General features: G+C 43.5%; 1 protein-coding gene across 3 annotated transcripts; it reads right to left on the bottom strand.

The window, feature by feature from the left end:
- Nucleotides 1–189: 189 nt before the first annotated feature.
- Nucleotides 190–21,287, bottom strand: RPP30 (ribonuclease P/MRP subunit p30). Of its 3 annotated transcripts, none has more exons than XM_072870817.1 (11): nt 21,129–21,214; nt 20,070–20,125; nt 19,683–19,739; nt 18,890–18,964; nt 18,262–18,333; nt 12,452–12,541; nt 9,998–10,114; nt 6,407–6,436; nt 5,950–5,987; nt 4,733–4,812; nt 192–2,730 (listed from the first exon to the last, which is right to left on the bottom strand). In XM_072870817.1, coding segments are annotated over exons 1-11 (726 nt in total). In that variant the 5' UTR covers nt 21,130–21,214; the 3' UTR covers nt 192–2,620. The 3 variants fall into 3 exon arrangements, with proteins under 3 accessions (XP_072726917.1, XP_072726918.1, XP_072726916.1); XM_072870815.1 differs by having other exon boundaries at nt 193–2,730; nt 21,133–21,287; XM_072870816.1 differs by lacking the exon at nt 18,262–18,333 and having other exon boundaries at nt 190–2,730; nt 21,133–21,287.
- Between the last annotated feature and the right edge of the window lie 488 nt (nt 21,288–21,775).

The following is a 21,775-nucleotide window of genomic DNA, read 5'->3' as shown; positions in this document are numbered from 1 at the left end:
AAAAAGTCTCAGCTGCCTAGAGCGGCTAGCCCTTGAGGTACCTCCCTGCCACTGTTAGGTAAATGCCATTTCTTACTTATTTTGTTAAATGGCAACACATATACAAAAGCAGAAAGACAGTACTCGAGTAGCTAGTAAAACAAAATTACAGTTTTATTACTGAGTTTGATTTAAAATCTCAGTTTCTCAGCAAGTCAATACTCACTATGTGGAGCACATGAGACAGCTTCAGTTGTCCAAGCCAAGGCAGACATCGAGTCCTGCTAGGAAAGGCAGGCACCTCTCCCTTCGCTTCAGCAGAAGCAGAACAATCTTACCAGTACCGCCAGCAGGGCGGTAGTAGTGAAGCAGTGTCCAGCTTCACTGGGACATTACAGGCTGCATTCAGTTACAATCCTAACGCCCCACGGCACGGCCCCCCAGCAAAATACACCACAGGCTCCCGCACAGCTTCACCAACCCATGTCAGCTGGCTTCTAGCCAGCAGGCTTTACAGTCTGGCCAAAACAATGTCCTGGGCAAGGAGGTGGGGCCAGGAATGGGCAGCGATGAATAGTTGTCACTGGAGTGCCAATTTTGGGGACTGAGTGAATTTACAGAAACCCCACAGAGGAGCAAGCAGAAGAAACGCCTATTCAGCCTGCAGCCAGCTATCCTAGACTGAGGGCAGCGGCTCTAGACAGATGAGACTTTTCTCACACAAGCACCGTAACTCACAAGTGTCACCTTGCCAGCCGCAGGCTTTATTTGTGAACACACTCTCCTCCATAAAAATGATGGCACACCTCTGCTCGCTGCCCTTCTCTGCAAGCCACTACTTGTTTCTGCACAATTACCCGGAGACTGGGAGCATGCCTTGCTGGAAATAGAAATGACAGCAGTGCTGGCTAACTCAGTTTGTTCATCATCCTAACCAAGAAGCAGTGCAATTGTTCAGGCACCAAAGTGGCCAAAACAACACGCTTCAGGAAACTGGGGGAGAAGAAACTTTTCAGTCAGTTCCTGAAGCACTGCATCTACTTAAAGGGCAAAGATGCAGACTAAATTTTCGAAATCAAGTCAAACAAGCAGCAAGAAGGATCTCTAGCATTCAAAAGCCTCTTTCCATATGCTAGTTACCAAACAACTTCTCTCATGCTCAAGGCAGGTGATTCTCTGGCCAAGGCAAGATAATGTGTCATTCAGAAAATTGCACCAGACAAACACATTTCTGCTTCTTCTCTGGTTAGAGCATCGTTTTGGAGGTAAGTCCATAAATGATAAACTACTGCCTATATATGTATTACTTTTTTTTTTTACATCCCAATACCTGTAATAAAACAGACTCAAATCACAAAGTCAACAAGTAAAATAACATAAAGGAAAAATATTTCATTATTTGCTGAATAAAGCAAAAGCTGTTGTGACTTACACCAGCATTATATAGAACTGTTAGTCTACTGAGAACTTCATCCATTCTGCTCAGTCCAGTTACTAAGAGCTCAGAGATGACCCACTACAAGATTTCTGCAATATTTTATGTGCTATAACTTCCACTTCTCAACTTGTTGTCAGATGCAAATAGAGAACTGGAATATTCACAGTAAAGCTGGCTCAAGAGTATCTTGAGTACAGTAGCTTACATAATTCTTATATTGGTTTAATCAAAAGCAAAACTTCAGTCAACATTTGGAAGAGCTCTGAAAATGCTCTGCTGATTATAAATCTGTTATGATTGCTTTTTTGGCAGCCAGATTAGGTTTACTGAGGCATTAACAGGAAGGAAAACGGAAAGGCAGGAGGCAGCAAAATGAACACTCTCATAGGCAACACTGCCAGACGAGGACATAAAGAAGGAAATGATGCAGTAAAAATGATGTGACGTAGAGACTGCTCAGGCCAAGGTGAGACAGCTGTTACACTGCGACTGCAACATATCACACCAAGCACACATTCACTGTAACCTTGGGCTCTTCCTTCCCGTCTGTGGTAACCATCTCACGTTACTGTTTGGTTTTAAGAGCTGCAGAACAGGGATGGCCTATGGGATGTGTGTCCAGCAGGTCAGGCCAGTCAGTCCTACTGTAACACAAATCCAAGATATCTCCTAGCAAGTGACAGATGCTGGGATCTTCTTTATAGCCATTGATCATGAAACAGAATGGGAAGCCCATTTTTTTTTTACTGCACCAGTATTCTTCACAGGCCACTGAAGGCCAACTTCGTCTACCGACTTGCAGTCGTAAGGTTTAGTACAGAGATGTGTTTAAAACTTGAGAAACCATAAGAGCTAGACTTTGCATTCTTAGAAAGATTTTTAATAGAAAAGAAATTCACTTCTACAACTGAAAATTTCTGTATGTTGGAAGTGTTGAGTTTGCACTAACTCCACAAGACCTAAGGCAGGGTGGAGAGACAGTCTCCTGACCTTGGCCAGAAGCCCAGCATGACCTTTCAGACGTGGTGAACTACCATTCAGCAGACTCATTCCCACAGCTTTCTTCACTTGAACACCAGAAGAACAATTCTTCTCCAGGTTCAAGAAAGTAGTAATGGAGGAACTGGGCTGGCTGGAGGGTGGGGAAGATTCAACACTTGGTAAAGATGGAATGGAGGCTCCTGTTGACAATGGGTTCAGTCCTCAGGCTTGAGTCTTAGCCTTTTTGCAGGCTGGCAGTGTTGTTTCTTCCTCCTCAACCTTGCGAGGCTTCTTCACCGTGTACACTACCCCACAGGCACTCTTCCGAGTTTCTGGAATATAAAAGCAGAAGCTGTAGTGCCTCAAATAAAATGACACTAATGCATTTAATGCATACTCATTGCAGGTGTCCATTGCCCAACAGCCAGCCAGTTAGTACACACAGCAGGTAAGCAACCTGCATGGGCAGGAGCTGGGGATATGCTGCCTTATGGAGTCGGGAAACCAAAGGGGAAAAATCAGATGGTAGGTGTAGAATTACATCAAACATAAGGGAAAATGGAGGTCTGCAGGGGTTGAGGGGCTGCAGACACACAAAACCATAGGAAACAAGGCTTAATCAGTTCAATAGTCACAGAAGGACACATTCTTGAAGCATTGTCAAAAGCATTTCTGCTTTTCTGAGCAAAACATACTGTGCTTAAAAAAAAAAAAATGTATTCACATACCCCAGGATTCTTAAACAGACTATGCTGGCACAGCTATATTGGCAGAGGCTTCCCTATACGTACCAAGTAAGTGGCTTTATGGTATTCAAGAATATTTTATTTACAGAACCCTCAGCATTACCATAAAGTACTACCGTGTGATGTTATCAAACTCCTCATATGTTTGCCAAACAACCTAGTGAGCCCAATCCAATTTCAGAACTACTAGTGGGAGGCTTCTCCGCAAAATTCGAGGTAGAAGAGATTCCCCACAAATACTCTGTTAGCAAAGAGGCTCTGCAAGAACCTTGCCAAAATATATCGACTTATTCTGGGCCAGCATTCTTTGGGGGACAGGGAAATTACACCTGCTATTTAATTTCACAGATAAGGTAGATGATGGTCTTGAGAAATTCCACATAAACTTGACAAAAATTCTTCCAACACGCTGTCTTCATGTAGATGAACAGCAGGCTGGAGGAGGACCCTGTTCACAGAAATGCCCTCTCCAAGAGATCAAACCTACCTGCTGTGAATTACAGCAGGTTCAAGCCCCACCTCTACTGAAACAAGAGATGCAAACCAAACCCTACTGTGCGTTTGAAACAGAACAACTCAAGTTGTTGAGAAGGTGACTAGAAATCACACCTACCCAACAAAGTTTGACAGAGGCAGAAGAGCTAGATGTGACTGCTCAGTCACAAAGTTAAACTGCCATCAGAATAAACAACGAAAATGAAGAAACACTAAGAACAAATAAATAAGCATGTGAAAGGGAGGGTAGAGATGGAGAAATTGGTGCTACAGTGGAAAGCAAGGGTCTAAATTGATTGTTGGAACACAAACTGTGGCATCTCTTTGCTGCACTGACACCAGGACACAAAATACAACTGGAAACCTTTTGATTAGCCTATTCCTCTAAAAAGGGGCCCCAAGCTAAATTTCCACTTTCTTAATATTAAAAATGGGCAAGTAGAAGAGAGCTACTGTGAGCTGCCTCTGCTGAGAGCATAAGGAAGCAAGTTTTGTTTCACCACTTCAAGCCATTGTACGCCATACGAAACATTTTCTTCTAAGCAGCAAGCACTCAGGGTATTTGATTGTGCATCAAGTTTGAAATGGTTCACATTGAAGAGCGAGTCAGAAATAGACCACATAATGAAGCATCATAAAGGGACATAGCAGAGGTTGCTTCTGCACTCATGCTGCAAGAGGGGAAACTCAAAACACATGCATCCCGATTTTCTTGAAGTCAATGACGTCAATGCTGGTGTCACCAAGATCAGCATTCAACCCTTTCTGAAACAAGGGATAGTTTCACTACAAAGCACAACAGGCAGATCTGTGTTTTGGCTAAACAGTTTATGACTCTTTAATGTGGTTAAGTGAGTACTCCAGTGCAGACAGCCCCATCAATTCAGCCACTGATTTGCTAACATGGCAACAAGGGAAAATAAAACACCCTTGCCGCACAAGCTCCTCTTCATGCATTGGACAAGGGAGCTAAAACTCCAAGCTGACTTACTCTATAAGGTCTCAGACCTTTTAGAAAACATACATTAACATGAACTATAGTTTAACAAATGCAGGTGTTACTTAGACAAGTTTGCATGCGCTTTTCACTTACCTCCATGAAGCATGGTGGCTCTGCAGTTGGTAGACACAGCTGCCTTGGCTTCGCTTTCTGACAGGCCAAACAGCAAACCTCTGTCACCTTTGTTCAGGATCAAAATGCACAGAAAGGAACAAACAGAATAGGGAAGTCTGTCTGTATGATAGGTTTGCTCACTCTACAAATAACTGGGAATTAGCAAAGCTGTAACTCAAAGCGACATTGTGCATAAGGTTACCCAGAGGCAGGGAACTGAGACACCCAATTCTCCTGGCTGCAGTTCCCCAGCAGCCCTCCTGGAAAGCTCCTGGCAACATTGCTTTTTTCCAGACAAGCAGCTGTACTTTTGAAAATAAAAGTCTGTCAACACAGCAACATTTTTCTATGCATAATCAAGTAAAAAAATGACCCCACTAGAAGTTTCGGTTCTGGGGAAAGGGCATTGTCTGACACAAAAGCATTACGCTAAAAAGTTCCCGGCCACCTTGAGCAGGGATGACACCAGATTAGGTATGTTAATTCGGGTTGAGCCTGCCTGCTCTTTTTAAGAGGGAAGGATGCTCTTTTTAAGAGGGAAGGAAACATTGCACATAAAATCTTTCCAGGCCACACACCCTCCCACATGGTTCTCACGACTCAGAGCACGCTCCTCCCCTTCAAGGGACAGTCCAGAAACACGCTTGGGGGCAGGGAAGGGGGAGTAGTAACAATGCATCTGAATTCCTAAAAGAAGGGGAAAAAAGACACTCTCCTTGGTTTCTAGAACACAATCACTTATTTAACAGCACGTATATAACTAAGGACTGGAAAATTCAGAATGGAAATGACCAGCACTCAGATAGGAACTTCTTCTTTCTTAATATATTATTTTATAGCTTCTTCTACCAAGATGTGGCACCTTGGAGATCATAAGTAGCAATTTCTGGTTTGGTTCCATTTTTATCATTTTTATTCATTTCTCCACTTACACCCACACAATATCAATGCATATCACAACAAAACATACCTGTAGCTGAACACAGACGTTACTATTTACAGTGACTGCTCGTGCCACCCCATCAGCAAGATCTGCTGTTCCTTCCACACCCACTCAGAGCCCTGATTCATTGAACTGGTGACCAACAAGCATCAGTGTGTAAAGTTCAAGGAGTGTAAAGGATGGAAATATTTCAAAACCACTTTGAACTTTCACATGTTACTATTAACCAGTCTTTGACTTGGAAAAAGGATACAAATTAGCCACATCATAAGGACCTCGGAGTTCCAGAGGCTAAAACAAAACAAAGAAGGTTGGATATGTCCATGCACTCTCTCGCAGGCTGACAGCGTGGGAGCAGGCAGGACAGGGCTATCAGGAAGGCAAGAATGCTACATAATAGCAAGCTGCTGAAGATGAACTAGGAAATCAAGCAAATACTATTATTTTGGAAAACAGAGTCCCCATCTGGGAGAAAACTGTCATGGAAAATACCACAGCAGCAAAAAAAACCCCCACCCAACCAAACAAAAAAAAAACCCAAACCCCACAATACAATTCTTTGGTAAAACAGATTGATTAAAAAAACCCACAAGATGGCAATCATATTTAAAATTACAATTTTTATACGTTTAATATATAATTAAAGCTGTATTTTCAGCCACAGATAAAGCCTCAAATTGCTCTGACTTCAACAAAAATCTGGGACTTACCCTTTCAGCTGCACTAGATATAACAATGTTCTGGAAAACAAAAGAGAACAAACGTTCATCTGTCAGACAGCATCAACAAATTAAAAAAATCAGCAAGCAGCAAAGACTTTATGAGCATTAGCTAAGTTCAGGCTCAGAGCCCAATTAACCATCGGAGTATCTGATGCCCTCAGATGAAGTGAACTCTAGCAGAGTGTGGATCTTAATTTAGGGACACGAATAAACCCAGGTTATCTCCCTGTCCCCTACAGAGAGAGGGGCACAGGGACAAGCCCTCCCTTGCAGTTACAAACCTCTCACAGACAGATGTGAGCTGAATAAGTGCCACACCTTTTAGAGGGATAGGCTAAGCCGTATGAATGTCAGAGTGATGGCATTAAGCAAGCACCTATCAGCCTGTATCTCTCATAGTGGACTTTAAAGGGACCTTAAGGGTAAAGAAGAAATGCAGAGTTGCACACACTGTGTTAAGAAGTGCCCCCTTTATTTACACTAGCTGAAACAGGCCCCACAAAAATGACAACTCTGCTTGAGCTGTAACAGAAATGGACTTAGAAAAGGAGTCCAGGATCCCCCAGAAGCAGCTTACGGATAGTGCCTTTAGACAGTTCGGCGCTCCTGAATTTTCAGCCTACTCTGCGTTGCAGTACAACTCAATCCTAACCTCAGCGTTCACGTTGGCCTTAATCAAACTCACACTGGTTGAGGAAACCTGTCTGCAGCTAGGCAGTGGCTGCCAATTCATGCCATACACTCACTTCCCTCTACACTGGAACCCCCATGAAAATCACCAGGCAGAGAAATATCCTTCTCCCTTCTCTCCCAAAGGGTTTCTACCAGACAGGTACGTGACTGCTTGGGGGCAGGCAGATACCAGAGCTCAGCTGCCTGTGCTCTTCTGATGTTAAACCTCCAAGGATGCTCACCCAGGGGAAGACTGTTTTGCACAGGTGGAAACTGCAGCAGCAAAAAATTCCTTGCACCTTTTATTATAATAAAAAAAGGCTTTGGAAATTCCTGCTCGAGTGGGTGGGAATGAGAATTGTACTGAGGCAGCGAAAGACTTTCCCTCTCTGACGTCAGTACCGCCAACACATCACACCACCTCTGGTTACAAGGTGGGGCTTTTGATCCCTTCCCCGCACTGCTTTGCTTGTCCTGCCACCTCCCCAGCACAAAGAGCAGGGCAGACACTAGAAGAAAGTGCTCTGTGCACAGCTGGAACTCAACCCATGTAGAGCTATTTGCATGGAAATGACTGCATGTTTACAGTGTGCCCAGGGTTTCCTCCTGTGCTGAGGAGGAAGGGATGGGACAGACAACTCTGCCTTAGCATAAGCAAAGCCAGAAGCGGAAGCAATACATACATCAAAGTGACTTAACAGCACACATCATGATGGAGCCTAGGACATTTCTTTCTGTGTAGTTCACCTTTAAAATGACTGCACTATGGATCCCAAGGGTGCCATTGAGCTTCAGTGGTGCTGACTGCAAGAGTCTGCTGGGAAAATTCAAGTCTCCTGCTCTGAGCTCTAGCAACCAACGCCTGTCTCCCAGGCTCAGAGAAGCTCCCAGAGCAGCTGTGCAGCCATCTTGAACCAGCGCAGGACTGGTTCACTGCTGTGCATTGGAGATGCACTCCACTTGGTTCAAAGGCAACTGGCTTCCAGTCAGGGGATGGGTAAGATGGGAGGAGGAGACAAGAGCAGACAAGAAAAGCACTGCTAGCGAGTGAAGGAGAGGCAGGCAAAGGCAAATCAAAGGGAACGGCTAAAGGGAAGAACTCAAAGGCAAAACATTATCTCCCCGGGTAAAGGAGACAGCAGCTGTTCAGCACACTGCTCCAGGCACAGTACCCACACTCAGTTACCAAAACATGGGAGGTGAGGGACTGTGGCTATGCACAGCTTCTGTCTGGCAAGGCAGGTGAGTCTCTCCCTCATTCCCTGCACATTTTAACATGTTTTAAGAACTCCGCTCAACGCCAGCTCTGAGGACACGAGTAAATTTCTGGAAGTTTCTCTGCCCTACTACAACAGAGGAGGAACAAAAGGATCCCAAAGCTGCTGCAAGTTCAGCAACTATAGGTTACAGAAGGTGAGAGCTGCATGCCAGGTGCCAATGCAAGCAGTCTGTGGACCAGCCATCCCATGTCTTGTTAAAAAAAAAGGCCTTTACATAACTGATGGAGACAAACTGCCAGTGAGGGCTAATAAGCATCTCTGCTGGCCCACCAGGTACTGAGCCTGGAGGCAAAAAATAAAGGCAAAAAATAAAGACAAGCTAGCAGACCTCTCCCACCTCTTCCAGTGCCTAACAACAACTTGTCGTGCCCAGCTCCCACTGATTTACCTTCCAGGCACAGATGATGCACTAGATTGACAGATGCAGAAAGAAAGGGCACTGCGCACAGACCTGAGCGCCCAAACATCTCACTTGCTCTGTCTGCAACACCAACTCAACTGATGCTCTCCAAATCAACAACCACATGAGAAGCACATCTTTAACTGCAGAGAGGAAAGAGGAGCACTGGCAAAAAGGAATCCCAAAGGAAAGGGGGTTTGTGTGTATGTACCTCATCAACAAGTCAGTATTTTGTGCAATTAACTCCCAGAGCTGGGCTTCTCAGGAAAGGCCATGCAAATACTCACTTTCTTCTGTAGGACTAAGGGAATTCATCTGTTTGACCCACTCTGCTGTCCTATAAAATAGGCTGCCATGCCTGAGGGGAACTGAGGTAACAACAGATCTGCTTTTAATTGGCCTTCCAAGCTGTTTATTCCACTTCAGACTACATCTGCAGGGTAATGCCAATTTTGGTTTCTCTGGACTAGCTAAGTGTGGCAAAGGCTGTTTCTAATAAAGGTGGTGGGAGCTACAATCTCTTTTAACTTGGATATGTATTATGATATGCTTCCCTGTTAAAAAAAAACATGGCCTGAGAGGACCCAGCATGACAGGCAGCTTAGCCTGGGAGGAGGTAAGGTATGAAAGCAATGGATTACAGGCATCTCAGCTGCAAGCGTTACTTCTTCCTTGGGTTTCAGTAGCAGGGAAGAATGCAGTTGATCTGACTGCAGCAAAGCCCTGGCTGATAGCCAGCTAGCCATTGGGTCTGTTTTGCATACTAGGAATTTACTAACTGTTTAACAAAACAAGATTTCTACTTTTTTCTTATTATTTTCTACCCCCCTGTATTCAAGGTATACTATCAAAAAAGAGCTTTTGGTCCGTCAGAAATATGAAATGGGGGACTTTAAAGAGATGCATGTATTTCAGTTCTAGTGCAAATCTCTCTGGTACATTTTTTTTCCTTTTGTTTCCTTTTGTTTTGGGTATTGCATACAATAATAACAGATAGGTTGTTCTGAAAAAGAATCTAACAGTTTGACAACTTAAGAAGAAAGCATGCAGTGGTGCATGGCTGGAAGTATCTGGAGCTAGAATAATTGTGTCCTTGTATTAGCAGGCAAAGATTCAGTCACAGCTTCAGAAACCCCAGCATCAAACTCATTTAAAATGGCTCAGTCTGTACAACTCCAGAAGAGTTTGAACTGAATTAATTAGCTTGCTTTCACTTTGAGAGCTTACCTTTCCTTTGCAGATTTGCATCAGGCTGATCGCATTTGAAATTGTGTATCTTCTCATTGTGGAGTCTTTGATGGCAGGCGTGTAAAGAAGTTCAAAGTAAATGCCTCGATCTATTGCCTTCACATGAAAGACAGTGATCAAAAGTCAAAAGGAGAGAAGCATAACAATCTAACAACTGCTGCCTATTATTGATGCAACTTATTCTCAATTTAACTGTGTTATATGAGAAAAAATTAAGGCAGAATTGTTCCAGCAAGAGCACAGCATAACACTGGGGGGTGGGGCAGGGAACAATGTTTCACTGTACACCAGGTATGTGTACTTGAATCTTGGGATGACAGATAAATGAGGTTTAACAAACAAAGAAATACCAGCCACTTATTAGTTGCAATTGGCTTTCCTCTATCACAGAGTTGAGAAGACAGGTAACCACTGCTGGTCAGAAACAAACCTTGAAATTGAGGACCATCCTCCTCTAGCCCCACAGCCTGCTGTAAGGAAGACCACCGCTTCCCACAATACCCACACCCTGCAGATGAGGAATTTGTCCTTGCATAAAAGCAGCAATGAGGTCCCTTCTCTCCTGTCTCACAGCATACTCTGGTATTTGTGACAATGTTAAATAACAGTGAGTCACAGGAGAGTTCCAAACAGTAATACTCAATATATTTTCAGCTGCTTTAGAATTCCTTGCTATCTCTCAAAGTACCTCACCAAAAGCCTAGTATTCTTGTTTTTGCAAACACACAACGTTAAGCAACTTGCTATAGGACACAGTGAGTTAGCAATAAAGACACAATTCAAAGGTAGGAGTTCCCAGTTCCCTGGCCTATACTACATTTGCCTGAAATATTACTCTGTGCTTTATACTCATATTATTTAAAAAATGCTGCAGTGTTAATACTGTAAGAGAGTCCAGTAACTGAATACAGATGGAATTAATCCAGCTCCCATCCATGCATGACCTCTGAATGCAAGTACAACAGAAGCTACGTACACATCAAATGTTTTACAAAGAGCTGGTCCGATATTTGCGAACGAAAAGCCCGAATTTATCAAAACCAAAACAGGTGATGGCAATACACCAATTTCATAGAATCACAGAATGGTTTGGGTTGGAAGGGACCTTAAAGATCACCTAGTTCCAAGCCCCCTGCCATGGGCAGGGACACCTTCCACTAGACCAGGTTGCTCAAAGCCCCATCCAACCTGGCCTTGAACACTTCCATGGATGGGGCATCCACAACTTCTCTGGGCAACCTGTTCCAGTGCCTCACCACCCTCACAGAGAAGAACATTTCCAGCCAAGTATATTTTAAACCTCATCCCCACCACTTCAGCTGCCTGCCAATCTGTCTGTCTGGCATCACAACAACCAAAATTGACTGCCCGAGGATGCACAAAACCACTCTGACAGACAGCCTGCCTTGAAGCTGGGAGCGTGGAAGCTGAGAAGTAGCTTGTAAGGAAAATGTTTCCAAACACAAGGCTCCAAGAGCCACCCAGCTCCTCACCTGGGTCAGCTGCCGGAGTTCTGGGCAGCTAGGGTACTTTCAAATGACATTTCATACAAAATTGTTTTTCCAAATGGAATGTTGAAATTCCTAGTCTGTAGTAAATTCCAAAGTATTATTTTTGTTCTGTTTCAGGATTAATTCTAGTTAATTTTTAATTTTTTATTCTATGTCAAACTTTGTGTAGAAGAGGAAGTAGGATTTCTAGCCAATTCCAAATTTAAATTTTTAAGCACTAAGGATTACATCAGCCAAGAATGCCCATGTGGAATGAACCTTGACATATACTCGGAGGAAAAAACTAGTTCACCTAAGAGCATGTTCAGATTAAGCTTTCTGGCAAACCACCAACAGCAGGCAGAATTGTATTAACAAAATATTTCATCCATGCTGATAGACATCTTCTGTCCCACAGCAGATATTTAGCAATTCCACATTTGGTTCATTTGCCAAGACATTCCTTTGTCTAAGTATGGATTCAATACAGTTGTCCTCCAAATAACTGGCACGACATCCTTCTCCCAAATTAACACTGTCATTCACATTCTCCTGTCTTTTAAACCACAGGGCTGTTTATCTATTCTGACACAGCTGTACCACTTCTGGTTTGGGAGGCAGCTTAGTCAGCAATCACACCACTTCTCACTGCTTCGCATAGCAGTGGCCTTAAGGCTCTGTTTCCATTCCTTGGGAACACCACATCTGCCTTCTTAAGTGGGGGACAGGAAGAAGGAAGAGAAAGAATACACATCACTGTGTATTAAATGCTGCAGTGGAGGCCTTGAAGCGAAGGACATCTGAAACAACATTATACATCATGCAAGAAAATAAAAGAACCACTTGGATGGGAATGGTGGGAGGGAAATGGTAGGGAATTCAACTCAGACTGACATTAAATACAGAATTTAACAGCAAGAAAACAATTTAGATGTAAATTTACCATATTCACAGGGGGCCTTCGGAAGTAGAATGGCAGCTTTTCTGTTACATTTATGCATACCAGATCCACATCTAGAGTTGTGCAAGCGATCTACAGCAAAGAAATAGGAACACATTATTAGATAAGCCAAAAAATGTGTAACCAACTTCAGGTGCACTGATATTCTCCTTCATTTCTTAATGCAAGAAATGTCTCTCCAGGGTGAGTTCAGTTTCAAAATGAAGAGCTACTATGCCTTGGAGGTATGCCAATAAAACAGCAAGGCTACAGGTGCACAGCTTGAGCATTTCGGGCTTAAAACCCAAGCCTTCCCTCACAGAACTACTTTTCCAATAAAATAATGACCGACCCAAAGGCAAGACTTACTGCTTTGTTCTTATCCGACACAGAACATGCAGAAGCAACGCTGGCTTTTGGCAAAAGAACTCACAGCTAATGAAGGACAACCCCTGTTTACAAAGGGAACAGCCCAGGAACTGCCCCCTACCCCATCACTCTCTAATTCCAGTGTAGAAACAGTTTGTTTTACTGATTAAGTATTTTTACCAGAAGCAACCAAGAGACTGAAACAGAAGCAGAATATTAGACAGTGACTGGTGGTGCCTCATGCTCGATACTGGAAGCGGATCCACAGGGCCTCACTTTCCTGGCTGGGTGGGGAGCGCATGGCCCTTCCTGAAAGTCACATCTCTGGAAAAGTCTCAAGATGGCACTGGAGGCCATAGTCTAAAAGCTTAGCTTTGAACTCACACCACAATTTATAGCCTGTATTAAAAGAGGGAAGGAACAAACAAAGGGTTGAGAATCTCCACACCGACATAAAGAGAAAATTAAATGCACATAAAAGGGAGCCCTTTATTTACATATAATCTCATGCACACAAGACATGTAGGAATTATACATGCCTAGCCTGTAAAGATGATTACACAGGGCCAGATTAACGTCTGTAAGCAGCATTGTAACAAAGAAAATAAAATGGTCTGAAGATGTTGAAAAGGAATTTTCTACATGTAGGGGAACTCTCTGCTTTCAGAAACCTGCCAGCAACCACTCCAAATACACCTGGGCCAGGCGCCAACCATTCATCCCTCCTCACACCAGCACGAAAGCGGTGGGGGTTGCGGGGAATCCCAGAGCTGGGCTGTGGGGTAGCCGCACTCTGCTCTAACGCAGAGCAGGCTATTGCTTTGCAAACTAGTCTTCTACCAGTTTGTTCACGTGAAATTTGGATGGAGATGAGAGCAGAGGCCCAGCTTTAGGAATGTTTCTTAGCTGTTGATAGCACGCTCTCCTAGACAACAAAGCCACAGCACACATGCAGGCAATTCAAAGATCCAGCAAACCAGAAGGTTTTCGATGTTAAAATGTCCCTGCCAGGCCATCCAGATTAAACTTTATCTTCATGCCTTACCTGTACCAACTCTGTTAGGCAGGACACAGAATCTATTGCATCAAATTAGACTTGCATGTGCAAGTTTAGCCCTACTACAGCCAGTTTTAATCCTTGTCTTACGTGGAATACACACTACCATCTAGACAGAGGTGATTTATGGGAACATGCACAGAGCAAATAGCTCTGAATCATGTCCTAGAAAAGATGTCAGTGAGGCCACAGGAAATTCAGGAAGAGAGAAAACTGAAAATTAAGGAAAGCAAGAATACACATCAAACATGCAAGTTGCCCTATGCGATGAGAAAACAAGACTTCCTAATCAGCTCCAGAAACACTGGAAAACTCTTTTCCATTTTGCAAATTAAGCACAGCGGGAAAGAGAGTGACCCAAATGCCAGGATATCTACAGGATTCCAGTGACAGGAACATTTAAGAAAACACCACCAAGGAAAAACAAATTTAAGAGCCATACTTCCCCATAAGGAGGAATTCCTGCACTGCATGGAAAGTTGGAGAGGAGATTTCTCCAAACACTCCAATGTTCAACCTAGCTTTGGCTCCTGGACAAGTCATACATGCAGGCAAGTTAAGGTTACCCTGCCTGCTGAAAGGATCTGAAGTGCAAAAACTTCATACAGAAAATGATATGCAGCAGTTGCAGAGCCAGGTGCTGGCCACACGGCAGGCAAGAGCCCCATCTGCTGGGAAACTCCAGACAGCCAGAAATAAATAACCGCCACTGCTTGGAACGCCTGAAGAAAGCTTTGGAAAACATTTTAGGAATAAACATTGAAATTTGGCTTTGCACTACATCCTCAGACTTATAGAATAAAGTTTTTTTAGATACTGGTGATCTGCTAATTGCTTACAAACAGCAGGCAGAACTAATATGATTAAAACAGTCTGAATTCTTAAAAAGCAAAATTTTTGAAAAGCAACAGGCACAGACCTTATTCCTGGCATGGAGTGGGCATTCCTGTTGCAGCCCAAAACAACCCTCTTGGGAGACTTAAAGAAGGAGCATGTTCTACAATTATCTTGGCAAACACAGCTTCCTCATACCCCTGAGGATATAAATTATTTGCAGAACTTGAGCACATCTTTCAGTACATACCACTGCCACACTCAGTCACAGAAAAGCTTCCCTGGCTCGTGACAAGAGGCACAGACTGGTTTTGGGCCATGCTAAAGTTACAGGACATCTCCAATGGTCATGTATTTCTTTTATAAAAACATGAAAAATCCTGTTCTATGGAAAATAATCCAAGTGCCAAATTGTTGGTGAGAAAGATGATGCTCTCGAAGTAATGTTGTTAGCAACAGCCAGTTTTAAAATATAAAGTTAATTTGTGGAGCAAGACCCACCCTAGAAGGCTTTATTCTTAACAGTGAAAGATCCATGAGTCATAAGAGCCAGAGGTATATGCTGAAACTCCATGTGTAACGTCACTTGTGCCAGACTCCCTGTTGATGCCTCTGTAAAACTGACACAGCTCTCCATAGAGAGTCAGAAAACCTAAAATCTTTAAACAACAGACAAACACACAAATCTGCCCTGAATGTGAACATGTAAGGATGAAGTCTTTCACCTCATGCAGTTTGCAAGAAAGATGCTTGGGTTCCCTCCCCAGCTAAAAGTGCTGCCAGCACGGAAGCAATGAAGATGGTTTCATTGACAATCCTGCTTCCTTCCTTCCACTGTCCATCACCTGTGAGAATGTCAGCTTAAACAGTTGCTATCTGCATTGGCCTGCCCAGAGCACAGCCATCCTCTTTGTGCCGGCACTACTATCCATGTGGCTGAATGCTCCATCAGAGAAGGAAAACAGATGTGCCTGCAAAATTACTTGGCAAAACCTCTGGTTACTTTTCAGCCAAAAGCATGTTCCTCAAACCAAAGTGCCATGCAGCTAAGCAAGCAGCAGAGCAGACAGGGACCTGCAGAAATGAGTGGCTGTTTATGTCATCTTAAACACTGCCACAGCTGGACATCCAACTGCAGCAGAACTCATGATACGGCTGAAAATAAAAAAATACCCACCCTTAAATGAGAGTGAACGCTTTCCCCCCCGAAAAAACACAGCATGCCCCTGCTGATTACCTGGCTTCAGGTGCTTGTTTAAACACATGATAAATTGATTGAGCTCACTTGAGAAGTGAGATTTTACATTGTTGCCAGAGACCAAAAGAAAGAGGTGGAGAGTGGCCCTCAAAAGTATTTTACAACTATTTGCCTCTCTCACACCTCCAAGAATCCTAAAATCTTGCAAGGGAAACAAAAGCAGTTAGAAATGAGTTTCATTAAGCTGTAACTGTTATAATTAATGCTTGAATTCTTCTGCTGAAAGATTCTTTAAAGTTCACCTTCTTCTACAGCCTCTTGCTTTGTACTTTACTTGGACAAGTTTTCAAAAAGGAGGGAAAATAATTTAGAAAAACAAACCAGAAGAATATCATTTTAATGTGTCAAAACAGGTACTCAGGAGTACTAGAAAGTAGCTTTAACTTATTAAAAAAAACAACACAAAAAACAGACTCAGTTTTTACTGTCAAAGAGAGCTTGTCAGTATAATTCTGGCACTCCTCCAAAGAAATTCGTGTTTGCATTTGGTGTCCCTGTGCTTTCTTCACACTGCTTTAAACTGCACACCTGCTTGCTGCCTGCCAAGGCTAACAGAGATGGGCTGCTTCCACCTACTCTTCCAGTTCAGAGTCGGTGTTATTATTTATGAGCTTGCAACAGGTCAGATGTCACAATTTTGGGTTTTGTAAGAAAAACATTCTGACAAAAATATGACTTGCTTGCAGATGCTCTACTTGATCAGACCAATCACATCAGCTGTTACCAAGTATTTGAGAACAATTTCATGAAAGATATGAGAGAGACGGAGATAACAAACACCTACCATCCAACAAGCCAAGCTGAGATCATTCTGCCTCAGACGGTGTTTTAAAACTAGGAATTTTTCTGGTAGGAAGGGTCTATTCAAGGTATAGCAGCTACGGATAAAAGCTGGAAGACAGTATGATGCTTGGTGCTGTTAGTAACGGCCGAAGAATTACTGCACATCACTGTATTTAGGTATCACCTCTACATAGTAAATGTCTTCTTCAGTCAAACACCAGAAATGGACTGAAGCAGTTCGTGGTCAAACACACTTGCAACACCTATGATTTTTTTTCTAAAAACCATAGAAGTGACAGAGCGTTGGGGGTTTTGTTCAAAACACTTGCATTTCTATTAACATAAACCAACACGAGAAACAACAGTGTTGGGCTAACGTCACAAATTGGTCCTAACTAAGGTTTTTAAAATGATTCACACCCACTATTTTCTCTCACTAGCACACTCGGAGCGCTACCACTGCTACAAACGCCAGCATCTGTTCAGTAACACTGATACAGCAACACCTTCAAAGACTCACAAATTTTGTGGAGGCAGTTTTCAGTTGCAAGTTTGCTCTGAACAGCCAGGATAAAATCTGAGTGAGAAAAGGACCGTCTGCCCTCCAAGTATTTCCCCTGAGGCTGCTCTACTTTTGTACAGCCTCAATGGTCTTCTCGGCAGGCGAAGTAACAACCATATCATGAAGTCACAGAAGTGAAGCCTCTCTCACTCAAGCTGAGCATACAAAACACTCAAAACAAAACCAAACCAGAAATCTCAGTCTAGCAATGGAGCAAGGGTTGTTATGTTTAATCAGGCACATTTACTTTTGGAAATTTTATTTTATCTGTTCATAAGATGCTATGACAATGGGAAGTAGCTCTGTCTCATAAGCTCTTGCTCCTCTTTTGATTTAAAATAAAGAAATAAAAGGAAAAATTGAAGAAAAAGAGATCAGCTATTCATTTGGATGAACTTCCAAGAGAAGACCTAAGACTAAAAGGAAGAAGATAACTCTCAGAACCACATTAGTTCCACCTTAAAATCCTCCCACTTTCCCTGGTGTTTAAGAGACCAGGAACAATTAGTGCTAACAGAAGATAGCAAATGTGTTTTGGGGAAGCTGTCAGAGTCCAAGAAGTTAAAGTTCAAGACAGAAGTTTTCTACATGCTGCTGGTATATATTAGAAAAAAAAGGATGTTTTCTCTCCTCACTAGAAAGGAGTACTCAGTAGTACTGAGGAGTACAAGACACACAAAGGAAACCACAGCACAGAGGCATACATGTCCATTCATCAGGTAGATGTTTCAGACTTTAACCAGTCACCTCAAGGCCTTGCAGCCTCCTGCAGTCCCTCCCAACCTTCTCATTCTATCAACTGCTCAGGCAGCCTATGTTGCTTAATTAGCCCCATGACATGCAGGCCTGTATAAAATGGGAAACAAAATCAAAACAAAGCATCTACTCAAACTAGCCCAAGGCACTAAAAGTTATGGGACAGGCATTGCTGATCAGGTGATCGTACTTACATGGAACAGTTTCTCAGTCTTTGGAAATACTGCTATGATGTCATATAACCTTACATTTGCAGATGTTGATCTCTACAAAAGGAGGAAACAATTACTACCTTCGATTCTGGCAGATGCCAAAGCTATGCACAATGATTACGACCAAAATAACGAGAAGAAAATCCCTTTTTCACTTTCAAGTACTAAAACAAAGCCAATAATCATCCAGTTACATAGTAGGTCTCTGCTGTGAGCCGTACTGTGAAGTCATTCTCATTTTGAGGCTTGTCCCACCCCCCTAGTAAGGCACTCACACCTTTTGCTTCGATCATGTAGCACTAAAACATAAACAGACACAGTGTTTGCTCATGGTCTTCTAGTTTACGCACAGAAGTCCAGAAATCAAAGGAAAGAACCAAGGAACAGAACTGTTGTCCCACATTGACAAATGATCAACAGAAGCCATATCCAGTCTTGTAAGTCTGCATCTCTCCATGATCACATTATTTGCTAAAGATGAGATCTGAGAAATCACTGCTGAGCATCCTCTAAAATCCATGAAGTTCTCCCCATACAATTTCCAAAGTTTCATTCATTCATTGAGAAAAGGAAATAAAAATTGGAAAATTAATATACTGAATATACTTACCAAGAGATTACAGTGGGAAGGATCAGAAACAACAAGTGTTAGCCGGGTTAAGACTTTAATTCTTTTAGATGTCCCCTACAAAAAAGAAAAAATACAAAAGACTTAAAAAGCTCCAAAGCAAAAATTTGTGGTGACTTTCACCCTGTCCACTATAAAAAGAAAATGGTACCTTCCTCATATTCTTGCCTACACTCATTTTCTAAAGTCTGTAGTTACACTTCCCTATTTTATATTGATTTGTTTGATATTACACCTGCCCTTTAAAAAGAACAACTTACTGTGTTTCTCTGAGGAAGGGTCAATAGAAAGGAGAAAGAAAGGAAGAAAGGAAAAAAAAAAAAAGTCAAATCACGCAGAAAAACTGAGTATGTTTTAATACTGCTACGGTTCCCCAGGGAGGCCACAACTGCAAGCAAAAGCAGCTCCTGAATTAACATAGGTCAGTGATTTGAAACACAGACTTGGTTCATTATAGTGAAAAATTGCTCCATTGAAACCAGGAAGTTATTTCCAAAACTGAAGTTTGAAGAATTATACTGTAATTATGCAACTACAAGAAGATTCAAAATTCACATGAAGTAATTTCTTTAATAATTTCTAAAATAATGAATAGAGCTTACTCTAACGCAAGTGTATCGTTCTCCCAGTGCTGCAAGTTTTAACAATCAAGTAATGGACAAATTTGTCTTTTTTTATTAACTTGCAATACACAAAATCACATATACAAACACATCAAGGTAAAAAAAAAAACCCTCAGAATAACAATACATAGATAGAATGTAACTAGACATACTTGTACAATAGGCAAAGATGGAAACAACTCTGAAGGAGATACTGGCTTGACAATTTCCTTAAAAGAGAACAAAACAAAAGTTATTCAAAATGTCACGGGTTAAGTTTACAATGGTAAACTACAACACAAAAGCTGTGTTCTACTCCTAAAAAGAAATTTGCCATGCTAACAAAACTACTTCCCAGGGACAATACACGGACCACATTAAAAGTTAACTCCAGGGCAATTATACTGTATTATAAAATGAGAGTTCTGTCACAAATACAGACATTTGTGCTTGCATCTAGATGTGCATTCTGCAGATAAAGCTATTTGGGAACATGTAATAAGGCACATAGGTTTACAAGAGAAAACACACTAAGAACAAATAACCCCAACAAAAATTACCTGTTTCTTTTCTTTAAAATCGATGACATGATTAAGAGCAACTGCAGAATATCCCACTGGAAAAGTAAACACATAGTAAGAATATTTTGTCCAGTAAACTAATGGAAACAAATCCAAACAGAAACCTGTTAAAACTCATCACTTAAATGTCTCAAAATTAACAATCATGTGCATATTTACCTTTCACATTAATTTTTTCTGAAGATTAATTCACCCAAAAAGTGCCTTAAAACAGAAAAATTCTGTTTGCCTTTTAATACACCCCAGCCCTGACAACACTTACTCGACAGTAGGGTGTTATGAACATGAATACTTGGGGTCCCCAAAGATTTTGCCCTACTTTGGTCCTGTTGATGACTTTCTTTAGGGAAAATGCTTAAGGACAGTCAGGATAGTTGTTAAAACTGCAGACAAGGCAGGGCTGGTAGAGATGCAGCTACAGAAGGCAAGGTGAGCATTCAAAACGATGCTGACAAAATTGAAAAGGTCTCATTCAGCAGGGATCAGAGGCAGACGGTACACTTGCCAAAGAGAAATCACCCCCCAAACACTGGACAGGCAGCACCTGGCTGCACAACAGTTCTGCAGAAAAAAAGATTTAGGCCACAAGAAAGTGCAGGTGGAAAATGTGTCCACAATGGGAAAAAAACTGTTACACCGGGAAAAACAGGCAGAGACAGAGCCTGCAAGGCACAACGCGAGCTCTCCTTGCTACTCAGCACGGCGAAGACTCCGTCCTGGTCACTTCACTTGCAGAAAACCCCAAGTTGAACAGGGAGAGCGGAGAGGAGCGAGGGGGAACGCGGCCCGCCAGGGAAGCAGATGGCGAGGCTGAGCGTACAAGGAGGGAAAACTCAGCCTAGAGACCCACGCTGCGCCCGCAGCAGCCTGGCGGAGCTGCCGCTCGCGTCCTGCGGCCCCCGGCCGGGCCGGGCCGGGCCGGGCCGGGCCCAGCCCTCCCCCGCCCAGGCCCACCGGCTCCGCAGCGCAGCCCAAGCCCCAGCCCCGGCCCCGGCCCCGGCGCCACGCTGCCCGCTCCCGCCGTGCCGGGGCACTAACTCACGGTGCGCTGCGGCTTCCAGCAGGCTCTGCAGGGACTTCTTGTCCGGCCCCTGCGGGAGGTTCAGGTCGGCGAAGCCGGCCATGCTGCGCGCTGCGGCGGGGCGGGCCGCAGCCGGGCACGGCACACGGCACACGGCACCGCCCCCCCGGCGGCCCGCGGCAGCCTGGGGCTTGTAGTCACCTCCGGTGCCGGGCGGGCAGGGCCCCGCGGCCGGCAGGAGGGGTCTGCGCTGGCGGCGTTCCCCGGCTGCAATTAGAAAACCGCAGCAGCAAACGGCGAGGGTGTTTCACTTCGCCGCGGGTACTCGTCGGTCGGAGGGGCTCCAGCAAAGGGCTGCGATGACCCAGGGGAAAGCCCGTGTGGCGAATGTCTCGGATCTCAGGCGGGGCGCTGAGGACGGTCAGCCCTGGCTCTGAAGAAGCTCGAGCTTGGCTCTGAAGGAGCCTGACCCGGGCTCCGTGCCACTCTGCGCAGCTGAAGCAGAGCAGGCCGAGGCACACCGCTCTCCTCAGAGCCCTGTCCTGTACCCACCAGGTGGAGCAGCAGCCTTGCTCGGCTGAAGTATTACCAGTTAAACTCGTTGAGCTCCATCTGAATACTGTCAATAAAAAAAAAAATGAATCCTTTCTGGTTATTGAAAGGT

This window comes from Ciconia boyciana, chromosome 8, assembly GCF_034638445.1.
Source record: "Ciconia boyciana chromosome 8, ASM3463844v1, whole genome shotgun sequence".
In the NCBI taxonomy this organism is placed as follows: Eukaryota; Metazoa; Chordata; class Aves; order Ciconiiformes; family Ciconiidae; genus Ciconia; species Ciconia boyciana.
This window is presented reverse-complemented; position numbering and strand designations above follow the sequence as displayed.